Below are 13,873 nucleotides of genomic sequence, written 5' to 3' on the forward strand. Positions count from 1 at the left end.
TGAGTTGCAAGGTTTCCCAAGGCCCAAGTAAAATAGGGAGGGAGCGTTTGGAAGGATAGGTCCCCTGTCTCAGTGGTTTAGCTGGGATATGGTCCACTTATAATGGCCTTTCACACTTGGACACCTCCACCCCAAAATCTGCATAACATCAGACTTCCATTGTACTTTTAATTTATCTTCTGCATGCTATGTTTTGGGAATGTTTTAAAGGGATTTCTTCATTGTAGCAGCCACTCCCACTGAGAATTGGTAGCATGAAAGCCTAGGACAAGAGACTGAGGGACACATGATCATATTGAAAAATGGAAAACATTCTTCGAGAAAACAATGCCCCCCTGCCGTTGGTTGCTAAATGTGGAAAGCAAAGCATTGGAAAATATCCAGGAATGTTAGCTTAGAACTTCCATCTTAAATCCCTGACAATAGGCCAATGAACCTCAACCAAGGTGAGAAGGCTGTAAAACCTGAAACCTCAGTTCTGAGGAAGGGTCACTTGACCTAAAACATTAACTTTGATTTATCTCTAAAGAAGCTGTCAGACATACTGAGCTTTACCATCAATTTCTATTTTGAACTTGAATTGTTGCCTCGATTTCTCTCCATAGATGCTGCCCAAACTACTGAATATTTCCCACCTAGTCTGCTTCTACTTTACTGCGAAACCCAAAACTCCAACAAATAACCAAGCACCTTTGTCAACTTACCCTTTGCTCCCCTGAAAACAATTTTGTAGAAAGCTTCCAGCCGCTTGGCCATGTAGTTTGCATTTAGAATGGCAATCTCAGAAGCATGCTGAAGTCCGTTTGATCCCATCAACTAGGTGAAGAGAAACAGCATTGCAAAAATCACTGCAGCATCGTTACCATTTCAGCAGAAAAATAATTTTGGACTTATGATTATACTCCAAATGCCAACAATCTATCAACACTACTTTATCACTTCTTACCCAAATACCTTAAAAAAAACTTATAAATCACTCTCACCATTTCAGAGGAGATCTGATGAAATCACGGAATGCAGCAAAGAGTTTTGGACCTTTTATCGAAATAAAGATTACTGCCATTGGAGACAGTCCAGAAAAGGCAAACTGTACCTTAACCAGATATAGAACATAGATAGTCGAACAATACAGCACAGGAACGGGTCCTTCAGCCCATGATGTTCTGCCGAACATGACACCAAATTAAACTAATCCCTTCTGTCTGCCCTTGGTCTACATCCTCCATGCCTTGCATATTTGTGTGTTTATCTAAACATCTCTTAAACATCCTATCAAATGGATGGACTGTCTCGTGATGAAAGACTGAATAGATTGGGCCTGTACCTGTTTGAGTTTGGAAGAATGACAGATAATCTTAATGAAGTACACAAGATTCTGAAGAGACTTGATAACAAAGTTTTTGCAGAAATATTCTTTCCCTTTGTGGGAGAGTCTAAGACCAGAGGGCATAATCTCAGTATAAGAGGTCACACATTTAAAGCAGAGATGGGAAGAATTCCTTCTCCCCATGGGTAGCGAATCTGTGGAAATCTTTATCACAGAGGGTTGTCAAGGCTGGGTGGTTAAGTATAATTAAGATTAAAATAGTCAGACTTTTAATCAAGAAGTGAATCAAGGGTTAGATGGAGAAAGCAGTAAAGTGGAGTGGAGGATTATCAAATCAACTGCACTCTCAATGAATGGTCAGGCAGGCTGGATACAGTAAATTACCATATATTTTATGGTCCTATAGCCACATATACTGTGCAATGCTGATTGTGAAATAGTGTTTCAAATATATTGGGTTTTAGAGTTATGTCTCATTGCTGTAGGTCAATTCAAAAGCATTTGGTTAAATTCAGCTAATGCAACAAGATTTAAGAGCAAACTGCAGTAGTTTTTTTCTATATTCATTCATAGTTGCAGTCAAAATTAGCTAGATCAGCAGTTTTTGTTCAGCCCTAATTGCCTAGACGATAGTTAAGAATCAACCACATTGCTGTCAGTCTGGTGTCACATGGAGGCCAGACAATGTAAGAATGGCAACTTTCCTTCCCTAATGGAGTTTATAGTGAACGAGATAACAGTGGTTTCACGGTCACCATTTTTTAATTCTAGATTTTAATTGAATAATTCAAATTCCACCATCTGCCATGGCAGGATTCAAACCCAGATCCCCAGAACATGATGCATGGTGGCTCAGTGGTTAGCACTGCTGCCTCAAAGCACCAGGGTCCCAGGTTCAATTCCAGCCTCAGGTGACTGTGTGGAGTTTGCATACTCTCCTCGTGTCTGTGTGGGTTTCCTCCAGGTGCTCCCGTTTTCTCCCACAGTCCAAAGATGTGCAGGTTAGGTGCATTGGCCATGCTAAATTGCCCATAGTATTAGGGACATTAGTCAGAGGGAAATGGGTCTGGGTGGGTTACTCTTCGAAGGGTCGGTGTGGATTTCTTGGGCCGAAGGGCCTGTTTCCACACTATAGGGAATCTTAAAAAAAAAATGACCTGGGTCTCTGTATTAACAGTCTAGTCATAATATCACTAGGCCAACACCTCCCCCTATTGCACATATCCCTAGCCCTTGTTCAACTTTTGTTTCAATAGAAAAGGACAGTTGACTAAATATGTTTTCCATTTTTAATTTCTTTTAATGAGCTTTTAATTTTTATCAAATATTTCTGCAATATGAATTCAGGTACCATGGTAGGAATTCACGGTACAAAGTACAAAATCTGGCAATAACTGGACCATAAAATCTCAGGAAATTTATGACACTCAGTTTACGATGGACATTTCTGTTCAGAGTACAGATCGCAAGATTGTCCTTTGTTTTTGCCAAGAATAAGGAAAAAAAATCTAGCAATTTCCTTGAAGCAGTACTCATTTTATCAGAGAAGATGAAACGGAATCCTGATTCATACATGTAAACAGAGTTGCAGGTGACTTCCAGTGAGGTTACAGTAGTGCAATACAAGTAACACAAAAAGGAAGAAGTGCTAGATCACAATTCAAACTCACAGACTGTCAGTCTGGCACTGAACACTGGAGGAGATTTACATGGAATTCAAAAACTGCCAACCAGCCCATTACACGTTTTTCTCCGAAAGCACAATGCCTAATCTGAGACAAAGATTCAAGCAAGCCTGTAAAATTAATCTACCTTCACACCAGTTGAAACTTCCAAAATTTTGCTGGCTCAGATTAAAACTCTCAGCAGGTTATAGAAACATGTCTCTCAATTTAAAAGGCTGAATAACTTAAAATGCAAGTACCAGAACATGACTGTAAGATTTCATGTTCTCTCAGTGTCTGCATGGGGTTTCCTCTCACAGTCCAAAGCAGGTTAGGTGGATTGGCCATGCTAAAGCGTCCAGTGATGTGCAGGCTAGGTGGATTAGATATGGGAAATGTAGTGTTACAGAGATCGGGTATGGTGCGGGTGAGTTTGGGCGAGATGCAGTCTTGATGAGATGAAAGGCTTCTTTCAGCAATATTCTATGTCTAATTGCAGAATAACTAAGACTTGGTTAAGATCTTTAGGACTAGCCCAACCTACTCCAACTATTTTAAGTACTTGTGTGTCCAACAATTCTTTTCCTCTACAGCTATATCCACTCTTTTAAAACAATTCAGTGCATACTGATACAATAAAATTAAATAATATCCCTAACAAACGTGAAAGTCTTAGTTGGTTCATTCCAAAGCTTGATACTCATCTAATAGGTCAGGCACAATCAGCCACTTTGTGTTTTGAATGGCTCACTGCAAGAGCTTTAGTGGATAGATGCACCAAAGTACCAAAATATAGTAGTGTCATCAGAGTCATGTACATTTCATTGCTGGTACAGCTGGTCTCAACTAGGATGCATAATTCCAAATGATCCCGATTACTGGAGTCAAAGATGTCTATGTTATAGAAAAGAACACCTTTCAGCCCATTGAGTCTGTGCCAGTCAAAAACAAGCACCTAACTATTCCAATCCCTTTTTTCAGCACTTGGACCATAGCCCTGTATGTCTTGGCATCACAAGCGTACATCTAAATACTTAGTCACAGACATGTGCAGCACAGAAACAGGCCCTTTGGTCCAACTCATCCATGCCTACCAGATATCCTCAATTAATATAATCCTATTTCTGCTTCTATCACTCTCATAGGCAGTGAGCTCCAGATTCCTACCACTTCTGGGTTTAAAACAGTTTCCTCACATCTCCTCCAAACATGAATGGCAAACGTGTATAGGTCTTTTTGATCTATACATCCTTGCTTACTATGATCTGTTTGTACTGTACATAAATAAAGCTTTTCACTATACAGAATGTTCTTCAATAACATGGTTGCGTTCTTGTGCAACCCTGTGTTATAGAAAAATTGTGCTTTAAAAATGTGGCACTGTAATCACATTACAGCTAACACACATTTTAAGCGTTCACGCTGTAGAAACAACGTCCCCAATTTGTCAATCGCGTTACAGTGAATTTGCATTGACGACATGTGAATTATAACAAAACCACCCGAACCACATGACAATTAATCAACCAAACCTTCTGCCCTTACCTTAAATCTTTGTCCCCGACATTGATCCCTTTACCAAGGGAAAAACTTGCTTCCTGTTTACCGTATCCATGTCCCTCATAATTTTACACATCTCAATCAAGACCCCTCCCCCACCACCCATGTCTCCTCTGCTTCAAGGAACATAACCCCAGTCTGTCAGATCTCTCTTCATAACTGGAACTCTCCAACCCAGGCACATTATGGAAATCTCTTCTGCTCCCTCTCCAATACAATCAAGTCCCTCCTAAAATATGGATTCCAACACTGCACACAATGCTCTATCTGTGACAATGATCCCAAGTCTGGTCAAGGTTCCTACTCTTTATTGCTATCTAGTGACTCCTGGTTTATCTGTGCCATTATAAACATTGGGTTCATACAGGGTTAGTTTTGACTGAAGAGCCGACTTAAATACTGCCATTAATGCCTACTCCAAACCGATCTCTCAGCTCTGCAATCATTAGCACTCCTTTTTCATCTTGTTCTGATACCTGTGATCTCTAGTCTGCAACTCCCTCTGACCTTGTCTCACCTGCTCCTCCTCTCCTTTATTCTACCAAGGAAACCCATCATACTTCCATCTCTCTTCAGTCCAAAGAAGTAACTTTGGACTCGAAGCATTAATGGAGCTGCTCTCTCCACAGATACTACTAAACCTGCTGAATTTCTCCAGCAGTCTCTACAGAATCTTGCACTGAATCATAGAATCCCTACAGTATGAAACCAGGCCATTTGGCCCAACAAGTCCACACAAACTGTCCAAAAAGCATCATACCCAGACTCACCTCCCTATCTGATCCCTGTATCCCCATATTTCTCATGGCTAATCCACCTAACCTACACATCTTTCAACTGTGGGAGGAAACTGGAGCACCCGGAGGAAACCCACGCAGGCATGAGGAGAATGTGCAAACTCCACACAGACAGTCGCCCAAGGCTAGAATTGAACCTGGATTCCTGGCACCAACCACTGAGCCTCCATGCCACCCCACGGTTTTGACTATGATGATCTTCCTGGTTCAATAGCTCAAGTAACATTAATTTTGAGACGAGATGTTTGAGTAAGGATTTGGAGGTCCATCAGGACTTCCATTGAAAAGGTTCATAGGACAAGGAGGGGAAGTAAACTGGGACATGTAGCAGGAATTGGGGAGCTGCCAACTGACTTCAAATGAGAATGTCAGCCTGCAGACTGTTCTAAAACAATACACAAACGTGAGAAGCAAATGCACATTGTTTTCCACATGTTTCATGTTCTGTTGAGAAAGCTGATACGGAGTTATACAAAATAAACATCCAAGATTACTCTGTACCTTAATGTAGGCCAGGGAGATTGGCAGGATGGCACTAGAGCCCCAAGGGGCAGCACTGATCGTACCCAAAGGACGAGCATCACTATCGGACACTGGAGGGATCACTGGATGACTGGGCAAGTATGGAGCAAGGTGTTTCTTCCTAAAAATATATTGTAGAAAAAAAAATTACTTTTGCCAAATACGATTGTCAAGTTTGCCCCTCAAATTTTATGAATGGCTTATACAGCTCGTCAGGACAAAGCTCTTAATGTTACATTTTTAACATATTTCACCATGGATACTCATCTATTCCTCAAGAGCCTTATAAAGAAATAAGATGCATTTTTGAGAACGGAGTTGAACAGTGTGAGTCTTGACAGCTGGTTTCTGGTTTTCCCTACTTTGCTTTCCATACCGATCTCTCCAAAACCAAACATTGGTACTTTGGCAGTTCCAGGAGGATAGCACAGAGAAGTCTGAACCCTGTCTGATTAATAAACCCAAAGTTCCTGAGGCCTTATAGTCACATTGCCAGAGACCAGCGAACTCAGCAAAGATACCAACACCTTCCTTGCCTTTGAATGTCTCAACTTTATCAACAGAAGTGCACGGATTTTGCTTTTGTATCAATAAATTCTACACAAAGTAAAGCCACAATAATTAACAAAAATAATTTCAACTGTCATATTACTAATTTATTACAAAGAAAAGATGGAATTTCTAAAGCACTAGGTAGTCTTTTAAGAGCTGAGTGGAACTGAGATCCCTCTGCACAACAGATGGGACAAGGCAGATTGTGATCATATGTTTCATGGTGTGGGATGATGCACAGCCACAACCATGTTGCTCCTCAGCTTCTACCTGGGGAGAAGCTAAGTACATTGCCTATGATTCAGCTGAGCACTGCCCACTCTCTCTGAAGGGAGTTTGAATCTAGGGAGCCCTGTTGTCCGTCAATGTTGAGGTGTTGGTATTTTTATGCTACATGTGTCTTACAACTTGATCCATTTGGGATTGCGGGGCCTGTATCAATCACATGAATATTAGCTGCTGGTTCTCACAATGGCTGGTGTGAATTTAAATGCTTTCCCAGTGGGGTTTTCTCCCCCCAAATTCTTGATTATGAGCAGCCAGGCATTCCTGATTTCCTTCAGATTACAGAACCCATTGGCACGATAGAGATTGGCAGATGGGATGATGTAGGCAGCACAAGGAACAACTCATTGGAGTAGTCTTCACAATCCCTGACAGTCTGCATGGCGCCATTTAGCTAGGAGTCTATGACCCTTTTACTTCTTGCCCGCTGTTGAGGAGAAGAGGTTGATGGGTGAGGCCTAGGTATTTTGAATGGGGGTGAGGGCTGTCCTGGTAGTGCCTGGTGCTCAGATCGAACACGGTCATAACTGTCTTGTCTGGATTGGGATGAAGGCACCAGGCCTGGAAGTAGCATTTCACCGAGTCCAGGTCGCTGGTGGGCATCTGACTGGAGTTCTACAGCATTGATGTCTGCATAATCAATGTTGTATCATCTCTACAGACAAATCCAGGATTTGATGCAAGGCATATTTGCTGCATTGATGATGAAAATTAACTGAGAGTCCGTGTTCGACTGGTCCCATCAGCAAGATAAATGTGGATGTAACAGCTTAGTAAGGCACTGAATCAAACTTAGTACACTTCCTGAACTAAATTTAATGCTTTATTAAATGCCAGTTAATCTCCATTCAGTGAAGTGTTCAAGAGTTGACCACCCCGTAGAATATATCAGTCTTATTTCTTTGCCCAGACCGCAGAACACAATATTTCTGGGTTTTCCTTGACATTACCAATAAAAACAGAAAGTCGATTAACGACCTATAACGTCCCAGTGGGTTACAGAGGGACATATATAGTTGCAGTAAAACACCAAAAGATGTACATTTCATTTGGACTGCACTATGTTTAAAAAGTCATGGCCATCTTCAATAAAATTCCTTTATGCACTACAAAAGATCAGCATCCCGAGTCAACACAGTAAGCAAATAAACAATTTAAACCTACACTCCAATTGGTCCCATGCCAGGTCCTCCTCCTCCGTGAGGAATACAGAAGGTTTTATGCAGGTTTAAATGAGACACATCAGATCCATAATCACCAGGACGACAGAGGCCCACCTAAAGGATTACAGTGTTAGGGGAGTAAGTACCATAGTCATTGTATCAGAACACTCAAAAACACATTGCTATTTCATGGAGCAGGGCCTGGGATAAGGTAAAGTGAGCAGTGGACAATTTAGTGTAGATTTATCAATTTGGGGGTGTGCGCGCGTGTGTGTGTGTGTGTGTGTGTGTGTGTGTGTGTGTGTGTGCATTCACGCTAGATTCCCACTTTATAAAGGAACAATTAACCTCTACTTCACACCTTCCTTTCCCTGAAAACAGCAACTGCGGCTGTAAATCAAATCCTGTGGAAGTTAACTCAGTGGCTGCAAACCGATCTCAACATAGCTTTTTAGCACACAAAGCTAGCCCTCAATCTCATAATGATATGTTAAAACATTCTCTGGTTAAAAGGCATATTTACATTGATTGTGTACAACTCAAGATTTTGATGGTAGTATGCAATTCCATCATGAACCTTAACTCTTCCCTATTAGAAGGGTGCAATATGACAACATTCTATACCCCAATGATACCGCTGTAGTTGCTGCACTGGGCAACTATAATTACACTATGATTTTATAATGCTGCAGAATGAAGAGAAGCAGAAAACCATCTAGGTGTGCTTCTTTCTGTGCAATGAGCACCCTTCAACAGTGATTGACAGCCATCTGAATCTCAAGCACCAGGAAGGATCTGGCTAGTCCATCAAGCCTATTTGAAAAGACAGTGTATATCTAACTTTCAAAACAACACTGGCAAAAGGTTTGCAGTATCTGACAGGTAAAATATACTTTCCAGGTAGCCCCATTCCCTTTGACAGGTATTGACAGGTATTCTGTTTTAAAATGGAAATGGGACCAGATTCCATCCACCAGTTTTAGGCAATACAGCTGGAAACCTCTGTTATGGCATTTGTAACCATTATGAATAATCGGCTGGTCCTCACAAACTGTTGGTGGCTTCAGCTCTGAAAGTTGTTCACTGATCCAAAAACAATTAAGACGGATGGTTTGGAATACTGTTGAACAAGAGGTGGGGTAGGATAGTGACAGTTAAGGGGCCTTAAAATAATACTGATAGTTGGGCTGCTGTATTAGGGAACTGTGGGTGATATTGAAAAGTGACTGAGGAGAATTCTAGGAAAAATTGGCTCACTCATTACAACCGAGAAGAGGATTACTTAGGCCTGGCTTTCAACACAAGGAAGACCATCCAACAGAGGGTGGCAGCATGTAAAAGGGAGGCAGGCTCTAGTGCAAGTGGTCATTTTGGACAAGGGTTTTGAGGTCAAAGTGTGGGCTTTGATGAATGTTGGGCTTTGCCAAGGAGAGCGAACAGCCTTAGGGTACAGCAAGGTAAGACCTTACCTTTTATTTGAATGCAATAGTTACGACAGGGGAAGAAATGACAGTTAGTGGAGGGAATGCACGTCCTGTGAGATGTGAAAGATAAGGGAGAGGTCAAATATCCCTGACAATGTCTGCAGGAAGTCTATCTACCTGCAGCTCCTCTCAGACCGCATGGATCATTTGAAGCAGCAACTGGACTCATTGAGGAGCATACAGAAGGCAAAACATTTCCAGGATGTGGTCACAACAAAGGTTCAGCCAGACGAATGGATGACAGTCAGGCAGGCATATAGCCACAGGGACTCCTGCACTATTGCCCTCTCCAACAAGTATGCTGTTTTGGATACTGCTGGGGAGGGGGTGGTTGGGATGGAATGGCCTCTCAGAGGAAAGCAACAATAGCAGCCAGGTTGTGGCACCACTATCAGTTCTGCTGTATAACTAAGAGGGTTGAAGTCTAGGCGAGCAGTAGTGATGGGGACTCTCCAGTCAGAGGCACAGATAGCCATTTCTGTGGCTCAGGTGAGACTCCAGGATGGTGTTGCCTCCATGGTGCCAGGGTCAATGATGTCTCTGAGCGGGCACAGGACATTCCAAAAAAGTATGCCGAGTAGTGCGAGGGCTTGGTCCATATTGGTACTAATGACATAGGCAGGAAGAGAAATAAAGTGCTGGAAAGGGAATTTATGGAGTTAGACAGAAAGTTTAAAAGCAGGACCTTGGCTGACTGTAATCTTGAGATTATTCACTGTGCCTTGTGCTAGTGAATCCAGAAATAGGAAGATAATACAGTTGAATGCATGGCTAAAGAGCTGGTGTAAGAGGGACTTGTACAAGAAGGCCGGATTGCACCTAAACCAGAGGGGCATCAGTATCCCTGCAGGGAGGTTCACTAGTACCACTTGGGAAGGTTTAAACAGTGTGGCAAAGGGCTGGGAACCAGAGCAGTGGGTTAGCATGTGGAGCGACTTATGAAAAAATAAAGGTTAAGTCAAGTATGTCTATGGGAAGAGCAGGCAGTGCCAGATTAATGAACACAGCAGGACTGGCAATCTTAAGAGTATTCATTTTACTGCAAGGAGTATAACAGGTAAGGCTGATGACCTTAGAGCCTGAATGATTATATGGAACTATGATGTTGTAGCCATCACAGAAACTTGGTTGAGAGATGGGCTGGACTGGCAACTCAATGTTCCAGAGTTCAGAAGCTTCAGGTGTGATAGAGGGATGGAACATTGGGGAGGGAGTTGCATTACTGATGAAGGAGAATGTCACAGCTGCACGAAGAGAGGACATCTTGGACAGTTCATCCAGTGAGGTATTATGGGTAGAACTCAGGAATAAGAAAGGTGCAATCGTTAAGATGGGATTATACTAAGCGCCTCCCAATGGCAAGTAGGTGGTAGAGGAACAAGTGTCGGAGGCTGAGGGCTGATCTTATAAAGATTTATAAAATCATGAGGGGCATGGGAAAGATAAATAGGCAAAGTCTTTTCCCTGGGATGGGGAGTCCAGAAGTAGAGGGTATAGGTTTTGGGTGAGAGGGGAAAGACATAAAAGGGACCTAAGAGTCAGAGATGTACAGCATGGAAACAGACCCTTCGGTCCAACCCGTCCATGCTGACCAGATATCCCAACCCAATCTAGCCCCACCTGCCAGTACCCGGGCCATATCCCTCCAAACCCTTACTATTCATATACCCATCCAAATGCCTCTTAAATGTTGCAATTGTACCAGCCTCCACCACTTCCTCTGGCAGCTCATTCCGTACACGTACCACCCTGTGTGAAAACGTTGCCCCATAGATCTCTTTTATATCTTTCCTCTCTCACCCTAAACCTATGCTCTCTCGTTCTGGACTACCCGACCCCAGGGAAAAGACTTTGTCTATTTACCCCATCCATGCCCCTCATAATTTTATAAACCTCTATAAGGTCACCCCTCAGCCTCAGACGCTCCAGGGAAAACAACTCCAGCCTGTTCAGCCTCTCCCTATAGCTTAAATCCTCAAACCCTGGCAACATCCTTGTAAATCTTTTCTGAACCCTTTCAAGTTTCACAACAACTTTCCGATAGGAAGGAGACCAGAATTGCACGCAATATTCCAACAATGGCCTAACCAATGTCCTGTACAGCCGCAACATGACCTCCCAACTCCTGTAATCAATACTCTGACCAATAAAGGAAAGCATACCAAACGCCTTCTTACTATCCTATCTACCTGCGACTCCACTTTCAAGGATCTACGAACCTGCACTCCAAGGTCTCTTTGTTCAGCAACACTCCCTAGGACCTTACCATTAAGTGTACAAGTCCTGCTAAGATTTGCTTTCCCAAAATGCAGCAGCTCGCAGTATCTGAATTAAACTCCATCTGCCACTTCTCAGCCCATTGGCCCATCTGGTCCAGATCCTGGTGTAATCTGAAGTAACCCTCTTCGCTGTCCTACGCCTCCAATTTTGGTGTCATCTGCAAACTTATTAACTATATGTCCTATGCTCGCATCCAAATCATTCATGTAAATGACAAAAGGTAGAGGACCCAGCACCGATCCTTGTGGCACTCCACTAGTCACAGGCCTCCAGTCTGAAAAACAACCCTCCATCACCACCCTCTGTCTTCTACCTTTGAGCCAGTTCTGTATCTAAATGGCTAGTTCTCCCTGTATTCCGTGAGATCTAACTGTGCTAATCAGTCTCCCATGGGGAACTTTGTCGAACACCTTACTGAAGTCCATATAGGTCACATCTACTGCTCTGCCATCATCAATCCTCTTTGTTACTTCAAAAATCTCAATCAACTTTGTGAGACATGATTTCCCACGCATAAAGCCATGTTGACTATCCCTAATCAGTCATTGCCTTTCCAAATACATGTACGTCCTGTCCCTCAGGATTCCCTCCAACAATTTGCTCATCATCAACATTAGGCTCACTAATCTGTAGCTCCCTGGCCTGTCCTTACCACGCTTCAAGAGTGGCACCACATTAGCCAACCTCCAGTCTTCCGGCACCTCACCTGTGACTATCGATGATACAAATATCTCAGCAAGAGGCCCAGCATTCACTTCTCTAGCTTCCCACAGAGTTCTAAGGTACACTTGATCAGGTCCTGTGGATTTATCCACCTTTAACCGTTTCAAGACATCCAGCACTTCCTCCTCTGTAATATGGACATTTTGTAAGATGCCAGCATCTATTTCCCTACAGTTTATATCTTCCATATCTCTTTCCACAGTAAATACTGATGCAAAATACTCATTTAGTATCTCCCCCCTTTTCTGCAGCTCCACACAAAGGCCGCCTTGCTGATTTTTGAGGGGCCCTACTCTTTCCCTAGTTACCGTTTTGTCCTTAAATGTATTTGAAAAAACTCTTTGGATTCTCCATAATTCTATTTGCCAAAGCTATCTCATATCCCCTTTTTGCCCTCCTGATTTCCCTCTGAAGTATACTCCTACTTCCTTTATACTCTAAGGATTCACTCGATCTATCCGGTCTATACCTTACATATGCTTCCTTCTTTTTCTTAACCCTCAATTTCTTTAGTCATCCAGCATTCCCTATACCTACCAGCCTTTCCTTTCACCCTAACAGGAATATACGTTCTCTGAATTCTTGTTACCTTCTTTCTGAAGGCTTCTCATTTTCCAGCCGTCACTTTACCTGCGAGCATCTGCCCCCCAATCAGCTTTTGAATCATTTTAACTGTGAAACATTGCAGAGGGACCTGATGTCCTTGTGGGAATAAATCCCAAAAAATTGGTTTGCATGTGCAGCAGGTAATTAAGACGACAAACGGAATATTAATCATCATTTCCAGAGGGATGACCTTTAAAGATAGGGAGGCTATGCTGCAGCTGAAAGAGTGCTGGTCAGGCCACATCTGGAGTACTATGTACAGTTTTGCTTTCCTTACTTGAGAAAGGATGTGCTGGCACGGGAGACATTGCAGACAAGGTTCACCACATTGATTCCAGAGTTGCTAGGGTTCACTTATGAGGCGAGATTGAGACTATCTTCATTGGAACTTTGAAGGGCCTACTCCTACTTTCTATTCTTCAATAACTCATGCATATTCCTGGAAACCCAGACTATTCCAGGTCTCCTGGTGCCAAACATCTCTTTAGCCTTCAATTTTAGCATGACTGAAATTGTACAAAGACAGTGATTTCACTTTGGCTTTCATTACCAAGCTGGACACACATACACAAGTCTATGAAAGAACTGGCCCTCTTAAGACACCTTAACATTGCTCTTCATGCACCTCCAATGTACTGTCAACCAGTAACTTCCCCTGGCACAGGTAACTACAGCTATTCAGTGCAGACATGGATCAACAAAATGCCAGCCTCTGCTCAGTATGGTCTCTTACCTGTGCATTCATGTTTGCTCCATCCAGGTAAACTTGTCCCCCGTGATTGTGGATTAGCTCACAAACATCACTAATGTTCTCCTCAAACACACCGTAAGTAGATGGATAGGTGATCATTATGGCAGCCAGGTTATCCTTATACTTGTCAACCTTCAATAAAAAAACGGAAGAAATTGA

The 13,873-nt window shown here is 42.6% G+C and overlaps 1 protein-coding gene across 2 annotated transcripts in view; it reads right to left on the reverse strand.

Moving 5' to 3' along the window:
• The window catches only part of gldc (glycine dehydrogenase (decarboxylating)), a 175,215-nt gene that overhangs the window by 39,385 nt on the left and 121,957 nt on the right, over nt 1-13,873 (reverse strand). For both annotated transcript variants that reach the window (XM_043715133.2, XM_043715152.2), the window contains 4 exons: nt 13,697-13,846; nt 7,872-7,984; nt 5,850-5,991; nt 705-816 (listed from right to left, as the gene is read on the reverse strand). In XM_043715133.2, the coding sequence (XP_043571068.1) occupies nt 705-816; nt 5,850-5,991; nt 7,872-7,984; nt 13,697-13,846 (517 nt within the window). The remainder of the gene's footprint in view (nt 1-704; nt 817-5,849; nt 5,992-7,871; nt 7,985-13,696; nt 13,847-13,873) is intronic.

Source organism: Chiloscyllium plagiosum, unplaced genomic scaffold (genome assembly GCF_037043375.1).
Source record: "Chiloscyllium plagiosum isolate Xiang-an unplaced genomic scaffold, Cpla_swu_hap1 HiC_scaffold_2, whole genome shotgun sequence".
Lineage (NCBI taxonomy): Eukaryota > Metazoa > Chordata > Chondrichthyes > Orectolobiformes > Hemiscylliidae > Chiloscyllium > Chiloscyllium plagiosum.